Source organism: Mauremys reevesii, linkage group 26 (genome assembly GCF_016161935.1).
Source record: "Mauremys reevesii isolate NIE-2019 linkage group 26, ASM1616193v1, whole genome shotgun sequence".
Lineage (NCBI taxonomy): Eukaryota > Metazoa > Chordata > Testudines > Geoemydidae > Mauremys > Mauremys reevesii.
The window spans coordinates 10,488,294-10,508,439 of record NC_052648.1 but is presented as its reverse complement, the minus strand read 5'-3'; the positions used below and the strand labels follow the sequence as shown (position 1 = coordinate 10,508,439).

Genomic DNA, 20,146 nt, shown 5'->3' with positions numbered 1-20,146 from the left:
AATCGATTGAGATCTGCTCACTGATGCCTAGAACGTTCCCTGAACTGCCGGAATTGATCAGACGTGGCCTTCAAAAGTTATTGCGTTACATCCAAACAGAGACATGCCACCGAGCCATGTGTAGAACCTTGCTTCCCTTGGCCTATAATAATCCGCATTTCGGCGGATGCTCATCTGGCGCCTGCCAGACGAAAAAGGTTGGGGACCACTGCTCTAACTCATTCCTGAGACGACTGCCTGAGCACAGTGTTAAGGGAGGGTGCGTCTTTCAGATTAGATATAAAACTAAAGTTCTGACCACGTGTGGTCACTATTATCAGTTATTTATAGTCATGTAACCATAAAGTTACATGAGACGCTCCCAGCCATTCATTCTATGGTTCCGGGATGATGATTTGTAAACCTAAAAAAGGTTAAAGATGACCCACAAAAGACTTAGAAATTCTGTATTTTTTTTTTAATTATTCCTTTTTGATTTTTGCCTTGGAGATATCAAGAATGTGGAGTCTGGTCAGAGAAGTTCATAGGGGTCGTGTGATGTCCCACACCTTAAAGGAAGGGCTGGGGTGGGGATGTCCTGTGTTTATACAGCACTTGGCCAAATGGGATCATTGGTCTATGACTGGAGCTCCTAGTTGCTACAATAATACAATTACTAATAAGAGAAGTGAACCTTTAACAAAGACATTCTGTCTCCCAAGAGTTCGTTAGGAGTTAACAGGTGTTGAGAGAAGGTGGTCTTTTTTTTCATTTGTTCTCTCTCAAGTGTTCAACTTTCCCTCTCTTGTGACCTCATAATGTCACTAGTTCTCTGGTCACCAGAGAACAGTGATACTCAGGCTCGCGAGGAGCAAGAGACTCTTTAAGATGTCTCCTGCGGCTCTTTGCAGTTTATGATATTAAAACACTGTGATTTAATTATTAACCAATCTGAGTAATTAACCAGTCAGGAGGTTTTTACTATGTTATTAACCAATTGTAGTTGATAATAGTTGGTCAGTCATTTTGGTATGTGAAATGATGGCTGCGTCGGGCTGGCTGGGGGCTCGGGGCGGCTGCGTCGGGCTGGCTGGGGGCTCGGTGCAGTTTGGCGAGGGCTCCTCCGTCTGCAGTGGCGGGGGGGAGGGCGAGGAGCCTTAGGGCTATGGCAGTCAAGGGGGGTGGAAGAGTGGGGCCTTTGGCGGAAGGGGGGGGGGGCAGGGGGCTAGCCTCCCCAATGGGCGGGTTCATGCACTGCCTATGACTGAGATCTGAGTATCACTACTATAGAGTCATCGAGGGTAGCTCAAACCTGAATTTCTGAGGCAACAACCAAGTCGATCTCTTTTCGTTTTCATAAAAACCTCTCAAGTCTCCTTTCTCCATCACGAAGAAGCAAGAGTGCACAAGTTCAACTTGCCTTTTTTATTTTTATTTTTTTTTGCGGGTTACTGTTAACATCTGCTGTGTTGCATCCTAGACAAGTTTTTATAACAAATTGGGCTTCTTCAGGATTAAAGGCGCTATATAGATACAAGATTGTTTCATTAGTTGAGGGAGCTGGGTGGAAGAATGGGATTTATAGCACTGCCCAGATCTAACAGTTTTCTGTCTAAAGAAAAGCCCCCTTGAAATAGCTTGTTTTGGGTCATCTCTGTGATAGGTAATAATAATAACCCCTAATTCTTATAAGATGCTTTTCATCAGTAGATCTCAAACCGCTTTGAAAGGAGGTACAGTAGAACCTCAGAGTTACAAACTCACCAGTCAGCCACACACCTCATTTGGAACTGGAAGTACGCAACCAGGCAGCAGCAGAGACTACTCCCCCGTCCCCTTCTCCCCCCCAAAAAAAGTAAGTACAGTACTGTGTTAAACATAAACTACTAAAACAAAAGGGAACGCAGCATTTTTCTTCTGCATAGTAAAGTTTCAAAGCTGTATTAAGTCAATGTTCCGTTGTAAACTTTTGAAAGAACCACCATAAAGTTTTCTTCAGAGTTATGAACGTTTCAGAGTTACAAACAACCTCCATTCCCGACGTGTTCGTAACTTTGAGGTTCTACTGTAAGTGCCATTTTACAGATTTAGAAAATGCCACTGAGATGTGAAGTGTCTTGCCCAGGGTCACCCAGCAGGTTAAGAACAGAGTTGGAAACAGAACCAGGGTCTGGAGCCCCAATCCAGTGCAATCATCACACATCATTGGTCTATGACTGGAGCTCCTAGTTGCTACAATAATACAATTACTAATAAGAGAAGTGAACCTTTAACAAAGACATTCTGTCTCCCAAGAGTTCGTTAGGAGTTAACAGGTGTTGAGAGAAGGTGGTCTTTTTTTTCGTTTGTTCTCTCTTAAGTGTTCAACTTTCCCTCTCTTGTGACCTCATAATGTCACTAGTTCTCTGGTCACCAGAGAACAGTGATACTCAGGCTCGCGAGGAGCAAGAGACTCTTTAAGATGTCTCCTGCGGCTCTTTGCAGTTTATGATATTAAAACACTGTGATTTAATTATTAACCAATCTGAGTAATTAACCAGTCAGGAGGTTTTTACTATGTTATTAACCAATTGTAGTTGATAATAGTTGGTCAGTCATTTTGGTATGTGAAATGATGGCTGCGTCGGGCTGGCTGGGGGCTCGGGGCGGCTGCGTCGGGCTGGCTGGGGGCTCCTCCGGCTGCAGTGGCGGGGGGGAGGGCGAGGAGCCTTAGGGCTATGGCAGTCAAGGGGGGTGGAAGAGTGGGGCCTTTGGCGGAAGGGGGGGGGGGCAGGGGGCTAGCCTCCCCAATGGGCGGGTTCATGCACTGCCTATGACTGAGATCTGAGTATCACTACTATAGAGTCATCGAGGGTAGCTCAAACCTGAATTTCTGAGGCAACAACCAAGTCGATCTCTTTTCGTTTTCATAAAAACCTCTCAAGTCTCCTTTCTCCATCACGAAGAAGCAAGAGTGCACAAGTTCAAATTGCCTTTTTTATTTTTATTTTTTTTTGCGGGTTACTGTTAACATCTGCTGTGTTGCATCCTAGACAAGTTTTTATAACAAATTGGGCTTCTTCAGGATTAAAGGCGCTATATAGATACAAGATTGTTTCATTAGTTGAGGGAGCTGGGTGGAAGAATGGGATTTATAGCACTGCCCAGATCTAACAGTTTTCTGTCTAAAGAAAAGCCCCCTTGAAATAGCTTGTTTTGGGTCATCTCTGTGATAGGTAATAATAATAACCCCTAATTCTTATAAGATGCTTTTCATCAGTAGATCTCAAACCGCTTTGAAAGGAGGTACAGTAGAACCTCAGAGTTACAAACTCACCAGTCAGCCACACACCTCATTTGGAACTGGAAGTACGCAACCAGGCAGCAGCAGAGACTACTCCCCCGTCCCCTCCTCCCCCCCCAAAAAAGTAAGTACAGTACTGTGTTAAACATAAACTACTAAAACAAAAGGGAACGCAGCATTTTTCTTCTGCATAGTAAAGTTTCAAAGCCGTATTAAGTCAATGTTCCGTTGGAAACTTTTGAAAGAACCACCATAAAGTTTTCTTCAGAGTTATGAACGTTTCAGAGTTACAAACAACCTCCATTCCCGACGTGTTCGTAACTCTGAGGTTCTACTGTAAGTGCCATTTTACAGATGGAGAAACAGCCACAGAGAGGTGAAGTGACTTGCCCAGGGTCACCCAGCAGGTTAAGAGCAGAGTTGGAAACAGAACCAGGGTCTACTGAGCCCCAATCCAGTGCAATCATCACACTGCCTCTCCTAGTCTAATAATTAATAATCTAGTGCTTGCTGGCATACAGACCAAATAATATTTTTAATGAACTAGCTGTTCTTTTTTTTTTAAACTGGGTGTGTTGACTTCTGCATTTATAAGAACACATGTACAAAAAGGAAGGGAAGCTGAGTCTCTTCCAGTACCAGCAAGTGCTTTGTCAACATAACCTGCAGTGGATGATGAAGGGCTGCTATGCAAACAGAATGCCTGGGTGTGGCAACCGTTCTATCCAGAGTCACCCAGACCATGGTACACTTGTGTAGCTGCTGCATGTACATTTTATATCGGTAACTCTAGAGTGAATGAGGCAAGTGAGCCTGCACTTTTCTGCACTCTTTTAGCTCCATCTATAACACCCAGAGGATCCTACAGCACTTACAGACTTAAACACGTATACACCTGAAGGAGTGAGGGGTTTTTTACCCACGAAAGCTTATGCCAAATAAATCTGTCAGTCTTTAAGGTGCCACTGGACTCCTTGTTGTTTTTTGTGGATACAGACTAACACGGCTACCTCCTGATACCAGGGCTGCCCAGAGGATTCAGGGGGCCTGGGGCAAATTGCCCCACTTGCCTCCCCCCTCTGGGCAGCCCTGCCTGATACATATACAAATTGTGGCCCCAATCCTGCAATTGTATCCAGGTGAACAGACCCTTGAAGAGCCCAGGGGCTTCCTGAGGTGGTCCAACTGTATGGATCCAATTGCAGGAGCTGGGCCTGTATTTAAAAAAAAAAATTGCTTCATCCACTGCTGCTATGTGGCAGCACAGAAACACTGTGTGTAGTTTAGTATAGGAAGTTAATATGAATTTGGTGTCCCAGAGAAACTGCTGGAAAATGTGGGGAGTGAAAGATAAGGGCCAGATTGGAATGTTGTCAGGACACTGGGGCTAACACCCTGTGCTTGTGACAAGGACTATGGGCTCTTCACGGGCCTCCAATTCCTAGATCCAGTGCACAGTGCTCCCGCGTATGCTGCTACAGCAATCGATTCTGTACTGAATTGGGCGGAGGAGCGCCCGCTCTGCTTCCTGTATGATTTCGCTGTATGGTCATGTGCTTACGGACTCCAGCCAGGGATCAGTGTGCCACTGTGGTGGGCACTGTGCGAGCACATATTATCCCTGACCCAACGAGGTTACAAGCTAAATTCTGAGGGGAAGGTTGGACCTGGGGTCAATCCCCAGTGCTGCCACAGGCTACCTTGGGCAAAGTTTCTCTCTGCCACCTCCATTCCCTATCTCTAAAATGGGGGAAATAGCACTGAGCTGCACCACAGAGGCTCCCAGGAATCGGTGTGGTATAAAAACCCAATCTCTATAGATGGGTTACAAAAGAACACAATGGGTGGATGAAATGAGCTTATGGAGGATGAGGTAACAAATATTTCTTTTGCACAAAGAGCATTAGTCATGGCGACCCACTGTCAGCTAGCAGAGCATTGTAGGCACCTGGATTTTCCTTGGAAGTCTCCCTTCCAAGGGGAGACCTCACCTGCTGCCAGGCCTTTGAAGAGGTGATTGTTTTAAAGCGTTTTCTTTGTTCTAACTGGGAGAGTCAAGATGCCATTGTTAGGGGCATGGGTGTGCTCTTTGCTGAAGGACTCCGGCTGAATGAATGCAATTAGCACATGAATTGTTCAGATAGTTTGGACAGGGGAGCAACTCTGCATTAAGTAGCCTCATTCACTGCATCACTTAGCAGTCCATGCCCCTGCTGGACAAGTCTATAGTGATTCACTATCACCCAGCTTTGAAGTTTCCCAGGCTGCTTTGTCAGAGCTAAAAGCAAATTACTCCTAAACAGCTGTCAATGAAGGAGGAGGAGGAGGAATATTTAGCAGGGGGTTAGTCAGTGATATGAAGTCAATTTAAAACATCTGAAATTATTTTTATTACTTACACTCCATGCAAGGTCATAGTATAGGTAGCCCAAGAGCTAAATCCAGCTCATAGGCCTTACCTTAGTTAGCTGGAGGTAAAAATGCACCTTTTCTCCTTGTGTGAATACCCCCCATAGAGTCCTGCAGTGGGACCCAAGGCCACCTGCCTTTATGCAGTAATTTTGCCTGTAGACTACAGTGCTCTGTCTCAAGCCATGATGCACGGAGCCATTCGATGACTTGCGCACAAAGAGCCAGTTTAAAAGGCTCAGGAAGCAGAAGGCAAATAAAAAGAACCCCAGATCTATGCTTTTTACATCATCTCATTATTTTATAGCCAATCTCATGATTTTTGGTGAGCCCAACTCATGACTTTTGAACATTTGGGGATGGCAATGCTGCCACCAGCAGAGCAGCGAGGATAATCCTGACTCCGTGTCCTAGGCTCTGACCATCAGATGATGACACTTCACTTGGCTACAGGGAAAGTGGGGCTCATTGATTAGTCTGAGGATGCAGAGGGAAGCCAGTGTTAGAACTGGGTTTAGTATGAAGTTTTGGGGATTAGCACTCCTGTGTTTACACCACGTTGGCTGCACTGGATGGTAGGTGGATCCAGGACAACATATGGCCTCCGCTAATCCTTTAATGCATAATGTTTGATTGTCTTCTTTAATCGGATAGTTTTCAGTGCCACGGTTTGGAGCCCAGAAGCGTCATTCTTGACATTGAGGGGTTGCTCTAAGTACCTTTTCATCAGTCTTTTAGCTGCAAATATATGATTTAACCAGTCAGAGTAAAAACATTCTTCCTCCTGGGTAAGCTTGGGGACAGCTGGCAGTCATGTCTGCCTGGCCACGCCCTAGTTTGCGTCATTTAATAAATGCCAGTGACTAATGCAGCTGTCTTGTTTGGCTTTGGCAAATGTATTTATATTTGATCCAACTATATTTGCAGGAGTAGGAGAAAGCTCTTATTTGTAGGAGGATTGGGTGTGTATGCAAGTGACCTCGTAAAGGTAATGTGTTTTAGAAACGCCACCAGCCTTTTGATGCAATCAGGGTGCATTCTGCAGACTAAAATAACTTCCTGCTCTTGACTCTCTCTACAAGCCAGAGACAAAAGTCCATCTCAGGCAGGGATTGTCTGGCGGTATCTGGAGAAAGGGGATGAATGCTACAAGGGAAATCTTGCCAATCTCCCTCTTCCATTTAAAAAGACTTGCTACTGAAGACAATACAAGAATGATTATTTTAGACATCTAAGGCCTGGGCTACTCTAGTGGGGGGGTTCGAACTAAGGTATGCAACTTAGCTATGCTATTCGCATAGCTGAAGTCAAAGCATCTTAGTTTGACTTACCTGGCTGTCCTCACGGCGGTGAGTCGACTGCTGCGGCTCCCGCGTCGACTACGCTTACTCCTCCTGCCGAGGTGGAGTACGGGCATCGATTTGGGGATCGATTTATCGTGTCTAGATGAGACATGATAAACCAATCCCCGATACATCGAACACTACCCGCCGATCCGGCAGGTAGTACAGACGTACCCTTAGAAAAATGTGTTTAATCCTGTCTCTCTCTCTGCTGTTCAGCCACATTTTTAAATGTATAACTGCTTGCTAACTTGGATCAATTCTTTCAGAGCACAGATATATATTAAAATGTGATGACTCAGAGGGATTAATAAGAGCATTCAGAGCATTGAAATTGGAGACCAAATATTTAATGTTGCTCAGGCCGGTAGAGACTGATTGGTTGCTCAATGTGAAGTAAAACAAAGATCTCAGTCTGGTTCTTGATATATAGGTGTACCCACTGCACAAAAATTACTTGCATAGTTGACGCCTTGGTTCCTTGGTTGGCCGTCTCAGCAGAAGCCTGAGACTGAATGGAGACTGAATTAAAAATTGGATCAATCTACTTATGTCACCCAGGACTGTGAAAAATGTCATGCCCCATAAGTAGGTTGACCTAACTCTGGTGTAAACACATGGCTAGGTTGATGGAAAGATTATTCTGTCAACCTAGCCATAGGCACCAACTTTTCAAAGTGTCAGGGGCTGCTCGACCCTCAGCTCTGCCCCAGACCCCACCTCACCCCACCCCTTCCCCCAAAGCCCCACCCATGCCTTGCCTCTTTCTGCCCCCACTCCACCTGGCCCCTTCCTGCCCAGTTCCGCCCCCTCCTCTGAGTGAGCTGCATCCTCGCTCCTCCCCCTAGGGTGACCAGATGTCCGGATTTTATAGGGACAGTTTTGATTTTTGGGTCTTTTTCTTATATAGGCTCCTATTACCCCCCACCCCCATCCTGATTTTTCACACTTGCTGTCTGGTCACCCTACCTTCCCTCCTTCTCCCCCCAACCTCCTTCACACCACGAAACAGGTGTTTGCAACAGGCGTGGGGAGGGAGGGGGAGATTCTGATTGGCGGGGCCTGCCGGCGGGCAGGACACACTGGGGGCAGGGGCAGGTGTTGACCCATGGGGTTGCTAGTGGGTGCTAAGCACCCACCATTTATTCCTTGTGGGTGCTCCAGCCCCGGAGCACCCATGGAGTCCGTGCCTATGAATCTAGCTACCAACTCTCGGAGATGTGGATTAACTACATTGATGGAGGATGGAAGCATCTTTGCTACAGCGTTGCAGCTGTGTTGCTGTAGCAGGTGTAGTGTAGACCAGTGGCTCTCAACCTTTCCAGACGACTGTACCCCTTTCAGGAGTCTGATTTGTCTTGTGTACCCCCAAGTTTCACCTCATTTAAAAACTACTTGCTTACAAAATCAGACATCAAAATACAAGTGTCACAGTGCACTATTACTGAAATATTGCTTACTTGCTCATTTTTACCATATTATAAATTGGAATATAAATGTTGTACTTACATTTCAGTGTATAGTATATACAAACAAGTCATTGTCTGTATGAAATTTTAGTTTGTACTGACTTCACTAGTGCTTTTTATGTAGCCTGTTGTAAAACTAGGTAAATATCTAGATGGGCTGATGTATCCCCTGGAAGACCTCTGCATACCCCCAGGGGTACATGTAAGCTTGGTTGAGAACCACTGGTGTAGACATGCACCTAGTCTACACATAGTATTTATATGGTGCAGCTATTTCAGTTAGGGGAGTGACTTCCTTTATAGATACAGATAAAGTAGTGTGGACGTAGCATACTAGTGTATAGGTAGCATACCACTGGTATAGTTTTATTCCCCTTCCAGATAGGAATAAGCTATCCTGTTATAATTGCATTCACACTAAGGGTTAAAGCAATACAACTTTTGGGGGTATGCAAGCCCTAAGGTGTTACATTAGGTCAAAGAAACTTTCTGTGTGCTCATGATTTCTCTGTACTGGTGATAAATAGATTTTGGCCAGGACGGATGTCAAGCCATCACCTTTTGTTGAGCATTAAATTTCCTTAATTCAAGAGCCAACAGAGCCATTATTCACTCAAAAGGCAACAAGGAGTGACTATTTGTTAAACACTGACAATGGGACAGTCCTTGTCCTGAGGAAATTGGCTTTTAGAGGGTTTGTATTGAGTTGACCCAGAGGGGGGCTGTATTTCAGTGGTGAGTGAAGTGATTCTTGTAGGTATGTAGCTTGCAAAGTGCTTTGGGATGAAAGGTGCAGATGTATATGATTTCTCCCCCCCCCCCCCGATGTGATAGGACTCGTCCAGAAAGATTAGACCTGAACTCTGTTGTTTTGTTGTTGAAAACACACACTTGCAACATCTCAATTCATGCTTTACGGAGGCCAGTATCATTACCCCATTTTACAGGTGGGGAAACTAATGCACAGTGAGGTTAAGTGATTTGCCCAAGGTCACTCACCAGGCTAGTGGCAGAGCTTCTGAGTCCCAGTCCAGTGCTCTGTCTATTATACTGCCTCCCCGTATAATGACCCTTTTGATGTAAACACTAAGGCCCAGATTATCCTGTAAAAATTTACTACACACGTGCTTAACTTTATATCCCATGAACCAAAGAATAATAGAAATGTAGTGCTGGAACCAGGACCAAGTAAACCTAGGTATCTGATCGGTGTTTATCTAACCTGTTATTAACAACCTCTAATAACAGGGATTCCACAACCTCCCTTGGAAGCCCATTCCAGTGCTTAAATATCCTTATAGTTAGAAAGTTTTTCCTAATATCTACACCAAATGGGACTTGCTGTGGATTAAGCCCATTACTCCTTGCCCTACCCTCAGTGGACATGGAGAACAATTGATCACTGTTCTCTTTATAACAGCCCTTAGCATATTTGAAGACTATCAGGTCCGTCCTGCCCCTGTCTTTTATCAAGACTAAACAAGCTTTTCCTGAGAGGTCAGATTTTCTAAACCTGTTTGTTGCTCTCCTCTGGACTCTCTCCAATTTAGCCATATTTTTCTTAAATTGTGGCACTCAGAACTGAACACAGTACTCCAGCTGAGGCTTCAGTGGTGCCAAGGAGAACAGGACCATTACCTCCCGTGTCTTACATACAACACTCCTATTAATATACCCCAGAATATTAGCCTTTTTAGCAGCTGTATCACATTGTTGACTCTCATTCAATTTGTGATCCACTATAACCTCCAGATCCTTTTCAGCAGTACTACCACCTAGCAACTTATTCCTCATTTTGTAGTTGTGTGTAGCAGGGGGGACCCCTGCTCCTGCTGTGAGGGGTTTAAAAGTGGCCTGGCAGGGCTTGAGAGCGGCTGGCGACAGCTGGCCCCTATAAAAGAAGGGAAGCCAGAAGCCCAAAACAGTCTCTCTCTGCCTTCAGAGAGAGAAGGGCCTGGCTGCATGGAGCTAGAGACTGGATACCTGAGTGAAGCAGGGCTGGGGAAAGGCTGAGGAGCTGGGGAGCTCCAGCCTGGAAAGCCCCAGGCTGTGGCCTAGCAGAGGGCCAACAAGTCCTGGGGGTTGCAGAGGGCAGCCCAGGGGTAGGCCAAGGCAGCAGGTCCAAACCCAACCTTGCCAGTGATGAATAGGCTGATACTGCAGTCTGCCCCAGGGCGTGGGCCTAGACAATGACTGGCAGTAGCCATACACTGAGGCAAGGTGGGGATAGAGGGTGGGGATTCCCTTAGAGGGGAAACCCTGAGAGAAAGGGGTTACTGCCAGGGGGCAGCACCCCCATGTAAAAGGGCACCGGGTCCAGGGAGGGACACGGGGGCCTGAGGACAGGTGGATCACCAGCCTGCAGAGGGTGCTCCAGCGCTGGACAGAGCTAATTCCCGGAGTCACCAGCAGGAGGCGCCGCAGGGGTGAGTCTGACCCCTCTACATTGTGCATTTGATTTTTCATTCCTAAAGGTAGTACTTCGCACTTGTCTTTATTGAATTTCATCTTGTTGATTTAAGATCTACTCTCCAATTTGTCAAGTTCGTTTTGAATTCTAATCCTGTCCTCTAACGTGCTAGCAACCCCTCCCACGTTGAGGTCATCCACAGATTTTATAAGTATACTTTCCACTATGGTTGTTAATGAAAATATTGAATAGTTCCAGACCCATGCAGGACCCCACTAAATATGCCCTCCTATTTTGACAGCAAACCATTGATAAGTAATCTGAGTACAGTCTTTCAACCAGTTTTGCACCACCTTATAGTAGTAATTTAATCTAAACCACATTTCCCTAGTTTGCTCATTAGAATGTCATGTGGGACTGTGTCAAAATCCTTACTAAAATTAAGATATATCACATCTACAGCTTCCCTCCCATCTGCTATTTGGTTTGGCATGATTTGTTCCTGACAAATCCATGTTGGCTAGTCCTTCTTCACACAGCGCACAGTCAACCTGTGGAACTCCTTGCCTGAGGAGCTTGTGAAGGCTAGGACTATAACAGCGTTTAAAAGAGAACTAGATAAATTCATGGAGGTTAAGTCCATTAATGGCTATTAGCCAGGAAGGGTAAGGAATGGTGTCCCTAGCCTCTGTTTGTCAGAGGGTGGAGATGGATGGCAGGAGAGAGATCACTTGATTATTACCTGTTAGGTTCACTCCCTCTGGGGCACCTGACATTGGTCACTGTCATAGACAGGATACTGGGCTGGATAGACCTTTGGTCTGACCCAGTAGGGCTGTTTTCATGTTCTTATAACCTTATCATCTTCTAGGTGCTTACAAACTGTTTAATAATTTGTTCTAGTGTCTTTCCAGGTAACAGAAGAACAGCCCTACTGGGTTAGACCAAAGGTCCATCTAGCCCAGTCTTCTGTCTTCCGACAGGGGCCAATACCATGTGCCCCAGAGGGAATGAACAGAACAGGGAATCATCAAGTGATCCATCCTGTCGCCCATTCCCAGCTTCTGGCAAACAGAGGCTAGGGACACCATCCCTGCTCACTCTGACTAATAGCCATTGATGGACCTATCCTCCATGAACGTATCTAGGCTGAGATGTTTATAATTTCCAGGGTCTTTTTTGTTGCCGTTATTAAAGACAGGCACTATGTTTGCTTTTTGGCCAGTTGCCTGCGACCTCACCCATCCTCTGAGTTCTTAAAGATAAGGGTTCCTTCTGAGATTGCTTCAGATAGTTCTTTAAGTACCTTAGGATTAATTTCAGTAGGCTCTGCAGACTTGAATACATCTTAGGCTTTGTCTACACTACACAGCTTTTGTCTTTGTCTACACTACGCAGCTAAAAGGCGCGCAATGTAGCCGCTGTTTGTCCACAGGAGAGAGCTCTCCCACTGCCAAAAAACTTCCACCCCCAATGAGCGGTGGTAGCTTTGTCCGCAGGAGCACTCAGGTGTCCACACCAGCGCATTTTGTTGAGAAAACTCGTGTCTTTCGGGACGGTGGTTTTTTTTTTTTTAACACCCTTGAACTATAAGGGTTTTGTCATTCAGTTGCCAGTGTAGACAAAGACTAAGTTATCTCTGGCCATGTCTACACTACCACTTATGTGGGCAAAACTTTTGTCGTTCAGGCATGTGACAAAACACCTCCTTCAGTGACATAAGTTTTGCCAGCATAAGCACTCGTGCACAGCACTATGTCCGTGGGAGACGCTCTCCCGTGGACGTAGTTACCGCTGCTCACTGACCTGGTTTTATTATGTTGACGGGAGAGCTCTCTCCTATCGGCATAACGTGGCCACGCAAGCTCTCGTACAGCGGCACTCTCCGTACAGCTCTGCTGCTGTAACCATGTAATAGACGTAGCCTAAAATGCCTTTTACCCGTTCTTTCCCTATTTTTGGCTTATGTTCTTTTCCCCCTTGTTGTTGTTAATAATTGTATTAAGTATCTGGTCACAATTTACCATTTTAGGGAAGACTGATGCCAAATTGGCATTGAACACCTCGGCCTTGTGGAGGTCGCCTATTCTTAGTAATAGCTCCGTGGAAGTCACCAGGGCTACTTGCAGCGTGGAAAGCCTTTGCGGGACGGGTGCCTAAGAATTCCCAGAACCAGGTACTTAAACTGCTTGCTTAGGTCTTAGATTTTAAATGGAGTTGTTGATGGGGGGGGCTGTGCAAGCAGGAAAAAAGAAAGTGGTGCCTCTTGTATGGCACAGGGCGCTCCCCTAAGCGGAAAGGGGGGCCAGGGCTTGGTTCTGTCCTGAAGTCCCACTGCCCAAAGACCCACCCTGCTGGGCTCTGCCTGCGAGCTGGGGCGGCGGAGGGGGGAGCCGCCAGGCTCCTTCTGGCGGCCCGCGGCCCCAGCAGCAGCGGGAGGGGAGCGTTTCTACGGGAACTGCTGACACAACCTTCTGTGCCCTGTACAATCCCAGCCCCCGCAATCCGCATGTACTGCACGTTTTGGTTGTCCCCCCCCCCACCGCCGCCCCCCCCGGTCCTTTGCACTTTGGTACCTTCCAGCACTGAGCTCCCGGGTAAGCCCGTGAACGGGGCTGGAGCCGAGCTGCTTCGCCCCCCGCTGCAACCCGCGTCCGTCACCCGCCCCGGCGGGGTCCCTGCCCCGCGTCCCCCAGAGGGGCACGGGGAGCAGCCCCCCCACACTCCTGCAGGCCGAGGGCAGTGAGCGAGGCGTGCACCATGGCTTGGGGGAGGCAGCCTTGGGCCCCCCCTTCCTGCTCTCTGGGGAAAGGGGGGGCTGCCCTTTTGCACCCAGAGAAACTTGCAAAGCGGAGGAGAAATAAAGAGCAAGGTCCCCCGAGAACAATCCTATGAATAAAGCAAATCTTACCGCCCCCCCGCCCCGGTAACCGTCCTACAGCTACAAGGGCAACAGAATCAATTCACTAACCCCCCCTCCCCACATGCCCCAATGGGAGAGAAAAGGGAGGGGTGCTGGGGGGGCGAGCCCCCACTTTGCTGATATAGAGTAAAAAAGGGGCAGAAATCACCCTCCACCCCAACATTTACCCCACCCCCCCAACCTCCCAGGGTTAAAAAAAATCAAAATAAAAACACACTGAAAAGCCCCCGCCCGCCAAGCAGCAACACGCCACCGGGGGTGGGGGCTGTCAGCAGGGAGGGCAGCTGAGGACAGGAACTGGGGGGGGGCTCGCTCGCTCTCCCCCCTCCCCCCCCCCGCGTCTGGCGCGTTGGTCGGGCCCGGCCCCGGCGGCTCATTGTGCTCGCTTCACGCCGGCCCAAGATGGCGGCGGCGCTGGAGAGCCCGGCCAGCCGCTAACTACAATAGAGGGAGGCGAAGGGGAGCGGGCGCCTCCCACCCCCAGTAGTGGCCCCCCCCCGCGGCCCGCACTCTCCGAGCGGTTTCTCTAGCATGGTGCGGGGCCGCCGCCGCCTCCTCCCGCTGCCGACATGGGCGAGAGGCTGGAGCTCAGGCTGAAGTCGCCCGTGGGAGCCGAGCCGGCCGTTTACCCCTGGCCGCTGCCCGTCTATGTGAGTATCGGCCCGGCCCGGGAAGGGGCCCTGGGCCGGGCACCCTCACGGGGCACCCCCCCTCCCTGGAGACCCCCTGTTCCTGCTCCCCGTCACCCCCCCTGCCTGCGGTGCCCCCCGCTCCCCGTCAGACCCCCGGACCCTCCCGCTGCCCGACAGACCCCCCTGCTCCCCCGGCCTTGGCCAGTCCCCGTCAGGCTCCCGCTTCCTCGGGTACCTCCCTGCTGCCTGTCAGGCCCCCCTGTTTTGGGCACTGCCCTGTCCCAGAGCGCCCCCCCCCCCGTCTCTGGTCAGACTGCCCTTGTTCGGGCACCATCTTCCCCGGACCCCCAGCCTGGGCGTCCCCGCTACCCCCTGCTCTGGGATTTCCCCACTAGGAACCCCCTGTCCAGGACACCCTTGCCACAAGTCCCCCTCCCACCCCCCCCGGCCCTGACACCCTTCAGACTCTGCCTTTTGCCAGTCACCTTCCCCAGTTTCACTTTCATGGGTTGTCATCCATAGACTGTCCCTTCCCCCTCAGGGGCTCCTTGTCCCTGGTAGCTCTGCTCATCTGTCTCCCAAAGAGAACCCTTGTCGTCCTTGTCCCCACCTAAATATTCCCTGCCCAAAACATCTCTCTACTCCAGGCAGCCTCTGGTCTCGCCAGGCCTAAGTAGTTCCCATTCCTTCCACAGAATCCCTCCTTTTTTTTTTTTTTTAATTCCTTCATGTCTTGTATTTTCTGCCCCCAAACAATCCCCCCCCTAATCCGCTTGAGTGTCTTTGCCTGCCCCCTGAATCCTCAGTCTGTTACTGTTCCCCAGTCATCCTGGTCCATGTTCTGAATGCTCATCCTCTCAATGGAAGAAATTCCTGTTTATTCAACTCCTCTTTCCTAGCCTTCATCCCCAGTTACTCCCTTGCTGTCTGTCAGTTGCCATCCAGACACCCCTATCCCCAAGAAGCCAACACCTCCCCTGCTTCCAACCCAACCACCTTTCTAGTCTATGGATTCCCCCTGTGCCCTCAGATAATCCCATTTCCTCTGGACCCCCAACCCAAACAAACAATTCCTTTCTATAAATAAACACTCCTGATGCTGTTTGGCATTATTATATCATTATTTTCTTTAAGCCCTCTGGCACCCTGCTTCTAACCCACCTTGCTCTGCTCTCCTCAATCCCATTTCTCCATTCAGCCTAGATTTGGATTGGATATTTTCTGTCACATTCATAGTTTTTCTTTTGGGGCAGGGGGGAGCTGTAGCAATTTGTAGCATTCGAATTACTGTAGTGTAAATAAATAACTATAGGATGAAATATAGCAAAGGGTGGGTTCTTTTAGTCTGCTCAACTCAGGGAGGTGTTTCTTTTAGAAAAAGTGGATTTGACCTCTAAAATTGGTTGGACTTCACAGATAAACAGGGAAGTGTTGGGAGGGGACAGCTAATGAAAAAATTTTCTTGAAAAGTCCCCTGGTTCCTCTGACAGGTTAATAAAATGTTCAGACTAGGATGAAAAAGGATTCGTAATTTTGCAAATGTGAACTGGTGGTGATGGCGGGGGTGTCTCAACTGCTCTGACCGGTTGGGGAAGGAGGTTAAGGGTGTGGGGGAAGGGGGAGAGTGATCTTAATTCCCAATAGGGAGGGTTTTGGAATTTGTGTGTGGTTGCATAATTGCAGCTTTCCTTGACTTTTTTGAATACTTATTTAAATAAGTATTAATGTACATTACCTTTTTATTTTGTCTAAAGAGAATTCCAAGTCAGTTTTTCTGTTGACTACACATTATAATCCACACCTCCTCTCAAATATGACACTGATTTCCCATGTGTGTAGTTTTTTTAAATAATCCACAAATTTGACTGCCTTTTTCTGTCTGTGTTGAATCAAAGTGCTAGATATGGGATCCCTTAAAATGAGTATTCATGTTCAAATTAGTAAAAGCCTCACCAAGGAGAAACTTAGACTGTTGGTCTACTTATATATGGTTAGATGTCATTGCAAAACCAGTCTAGCCTCAGCATCAAATATTTATCCCCTGCCATGTAAAAACACTGTGTGTGAATTGGTTTGCAAAGAGAAAGTCAGGCAATAGTCTTCCAAAAACTGGTTTGGGTGCTGTTGGCTTTCTTTGTAATGTTTTGGTGTTTGGACATGCTAGGACTTAGTCTAAGTATCTTGGTAATGCTGATGCAACTGCAATTATATACTATCTTGCTTATGGCAGGGGAGACCACTGCATACTTGCTTTCTGACTTTTGGTGCTGTTGGATGTGACTGTCGTTTCCAAAACATCCTGCATATACGAGGACTTGCTATTTTTGATCATCCTACTCCCAGAGCCTGAGCCCTCCAGCACACACTAGTTAATGCAGCCTTTCCTGTTTCGGCAGCTCTGTCATTTGTGTGCGCGCGCGCTGTACTTGAATTGACAGAAACTGAAAGTTTAATAGTGACCATTTCATGCTTGTTACCACATATAATCAGTTTCCAGAGACAAGTTAATATGTAGCAATAAATATTTTCTTGCATAAGTTAAGGCTTAATCAGGAAGGATTGGTGATATTTGTTTGAATCTCCTTGCTTAAAAAAGGAAACCTGAATTTAATGTTGTTACAGCTTGTGAGGTAGGGATAAAGAAATTATCAGGGGAAACTTAGGCCAAGTATTTCTAGGTTGCATCTATTCTAAGATGTCTGAATATGCATACTCTTTTTTTTACAGTTCATAAAAATGTAGTGGGTTGGGTGTCTATCTGCATATGCTATCTATAAGATGTAAGAAATGCAGTAGAACCCGAACATCCTGTCATTAAAGTGGCCTCTCTGGGTTGCATTTTTTTTTTCCCCATAGTGATACAGAAGTGAATGGTTCATCTGGAGCTAATGAATATTTTGTACCGCAGCTCTGAGATCACACTCCACAATATTTTGTGTTCTTGCTGGAACTTCAGCCATTGAATCAAAGAACTGTAATGTTTAAAAAGAAATCCTCTTTGAACACTGCAGTGTCTGGCCTACTAGCATTATACTGTACTGAACAGTAGACTTTATTTCCCTCGTTGGCTCAGACTCTAGTTGGCAGCAGGGTGTATGTACCGTTGTGGTTTCAGAGCTCAACTCTGTTTGACGTCAGCAGAACGTTTCTTAGTTTCACCACTGACTCCACTTGCTTCTTAGTAGTATCTAGGAGGCAAGGTGGGGTGACTTCAAAAATAATTTTTTAAAGATTTTTTTTTTTTGTTTAGAAGCATCCTTATTTGCAGTTTCTCAAGGTTTATACATCTCTCTCTCATAATGTTGGCACAGAATTTGTTGGGGATGGGGAGAGAAAAAAAACAGCACTCCCCACTAATTTATTTCTGAGAGCCACGTGAATGCTGGAGAATCATATTTGCAGTATCAAAAGTTGCGTAGGTGTTGTGGAGCTGCTGTTTGATAGCACAGTTGTGTGACTTAACGTTGTATTAGAAACATTTGCAACTTTTCATTTACTACATCCAGACTTTATCTCACTTAGCAGAATGTTTATGTACCGTGAAAAAGTCTTAGATTAAAAATGTTCATATTAATGGTGAATGGATGTTAGCAATTTAATTATGGTATAATTGCATTATTTGTTGTAAAGGACAGTTGCTTATTTTGTGTACAATAGGAAAACTGGGATCTCCTCAGACTGCTGAATTTGCATAATAGCTCAGCTGACAACCTGATGCCTGTCAAGATGTTAAAAGAAACCTGGGCGGGTGATGTGAAACGTGTATTTCCCTACAAGACTAATTAAGACCGTGGGAGGAGAGAGCAGTGGTGTTATAGATATAGCCTCCCACTGGCTTACATACAAAACTGAAAGTATGACTCTCTTTCCCCGCCTTCTGCCTTCCTCAAAGGAAAGGCCATGGTTTCCTAATGAATACATGGTGAGCAGTTCTGTCCATAACGCACTGTGATGAGTAAGTTGAATAGTGCATGGTGAGTAATCTTTTTTCCCCCTCCCATGACTCAGAAAATATTTTCTGATGTTGACCTCTGGTTTTTATGAGTGTCCTCCTTAATCAGAGCTGAGGTGGGTTTACTTTTCTGTATCACAGCGTAACTCCTTGACTCCCAAAATCCTGCCCCAAAGTGGGCTTGCATTAAATTCTCAAGTGTCTAGAATATTAGGTCTTGTACTCTGCTTCATTTATTGTATTAAAGCTTTATTTTAATGACAAATGAGAAGTTTAATAAACTTAGATAAGGTTTTCCTTACTTTCACTCTGCTGGCCTCTCACTTCACTATAGAATCATTTGCTCAAACGTAAGATTTCAGGTATATAGATTAATACGTAGAAGATGTTACTCCTATTCATAGTTCAAAACATAGATACACAGGTTTTGAAAAAAAATCCTGGTTGTCTGCTGCCTCAAGATAGAGACAAAAGACACAAAGTTTGGGGTCTTCTCACAAGCAAGTTATATTTGCAAAAATCTGATGAAAAGATCAATCCCTCTTATCTCTGAGTATAAGATGGAGTTTATACTGGGGCACTATTCCTAGACCTCATTTGTTTGCTGGGTGCCATTATGCAGCCTCCTCTCAGGATGAAGTATCCCCTTCAGAACAGGGAGTAGCTTGTATGACTGTGCAGTCTGAATTTTAAACCTTCAAACTAGCAGCTGTGATGATAAATCTGGGCTGAAGAATTCACTGTTCTATTGTTTGTGCGTGATGTTTTTATTCTCACTGCTTTCTGCTGAGCTCTGATGGCAAAAATATTCCATTGGCCAGCAAAATGTCATAGTATCATTTTTGCAGCTGTTTGAGAGAGGCATATTTTGGCATATGTGTCTACTACTAAGAAGTAATGAAATATAAGCTTGATATAGTATTGACTTTATTTGTACAGGTGGGTGGGTGCACAGCATCTTTTTTTTGCCCACTAGCTAAGAAATCTAGGCTGTGACACACATGATATCATTCTGTCCCTAGGAATATGTTTGTTCTGAAAGCTCAGGGGCAGGCACTAATGATTAAAATCACCACGCAGCAGTGTGTCATCTTTTTAAAATTTATTAAAGGTTAACTACAGAGATGAATAACAAACCGTGTTTAAGATCTTGTGCCCACTCTGATTGTGGGAAGCAGCCCTGTCTGGAATGTAATTGTTTGCATCAAAACTGTATCTTCCCTGACTGTTAAGGAAAGAAGCTTCTTTTAATATAAGAGTGGACTCCAATGGTGTGCTGTCACCTAAAGTTTTCCCAGTGGGAGTGGTGATGGCAGTGGCTCTCCAAAAAAAAAATCATGATACAGACTTCTTAATCATCAGAAGCTGTGTGTGTGATGGTGACTCACAGAGCTGGGAAACGTAGGAGCTGAACTGATACTTGTGGCGGTGGGGAACTTTTAAAAAAATGTCACTAGTGTAGAAAAGCCTGTAGAAGCTTTAATGTCTTCCCCTTCTCTGACCATTCAAACCCTGTATGCCCTTTGAATGTTAGTGCTGAGTAGGCTAAATACAGGTAATTACTGATTTGATGATTTCTCAAGGCTGTATGGATAATAAAGTATATTGAGAGAAATACTTTCTAACCAAAAAAAAAAAAAACAGAAGCAAATGGCAAAATGAGCATTGTAACACCATTAACTAACATAATTTGTTTGCATTGTTGTTGTAGCTATGTTGGTCCCAGGATACTAGAGACACAATGTG

General features: G+C 46.1%; 1 protein-coding gene across 6 annotated transcripts in view; it reads left to right on the top strand.

The window, feature by feature from the left end:
• The first annotated feature begins 14,198 nt into the window (after nt 1–14,198).
• DOT1L (DOT1 like histone lysine methyltransferase) overlaps nt 14,199–20,146 on the top strand; it is a 96,881-nt gene continuing 90,933 nt past the window's right edge. For 3 of the 6 annotated variants that reach the window (XM_039515529.1, XM_039515528.1, XM_039515531.1), the window contains exon 1: nt 14,200–14,466. In XM_039515529.1, the coding sequence (XP_039371463.1) occupies nt 14,386–14,466 (81 nt within the window). In that variant the 5' untranslated portion in view covers nt 14,200–14,385. Of the gene's footprint in view, nt 14,467–20,146 lie in introns of all 6 variants that reach the window. The other 3 variants (XM_039515532.1, XM_039515533.1, XM_039515535.1) reach the window with 2 other exon arrangements.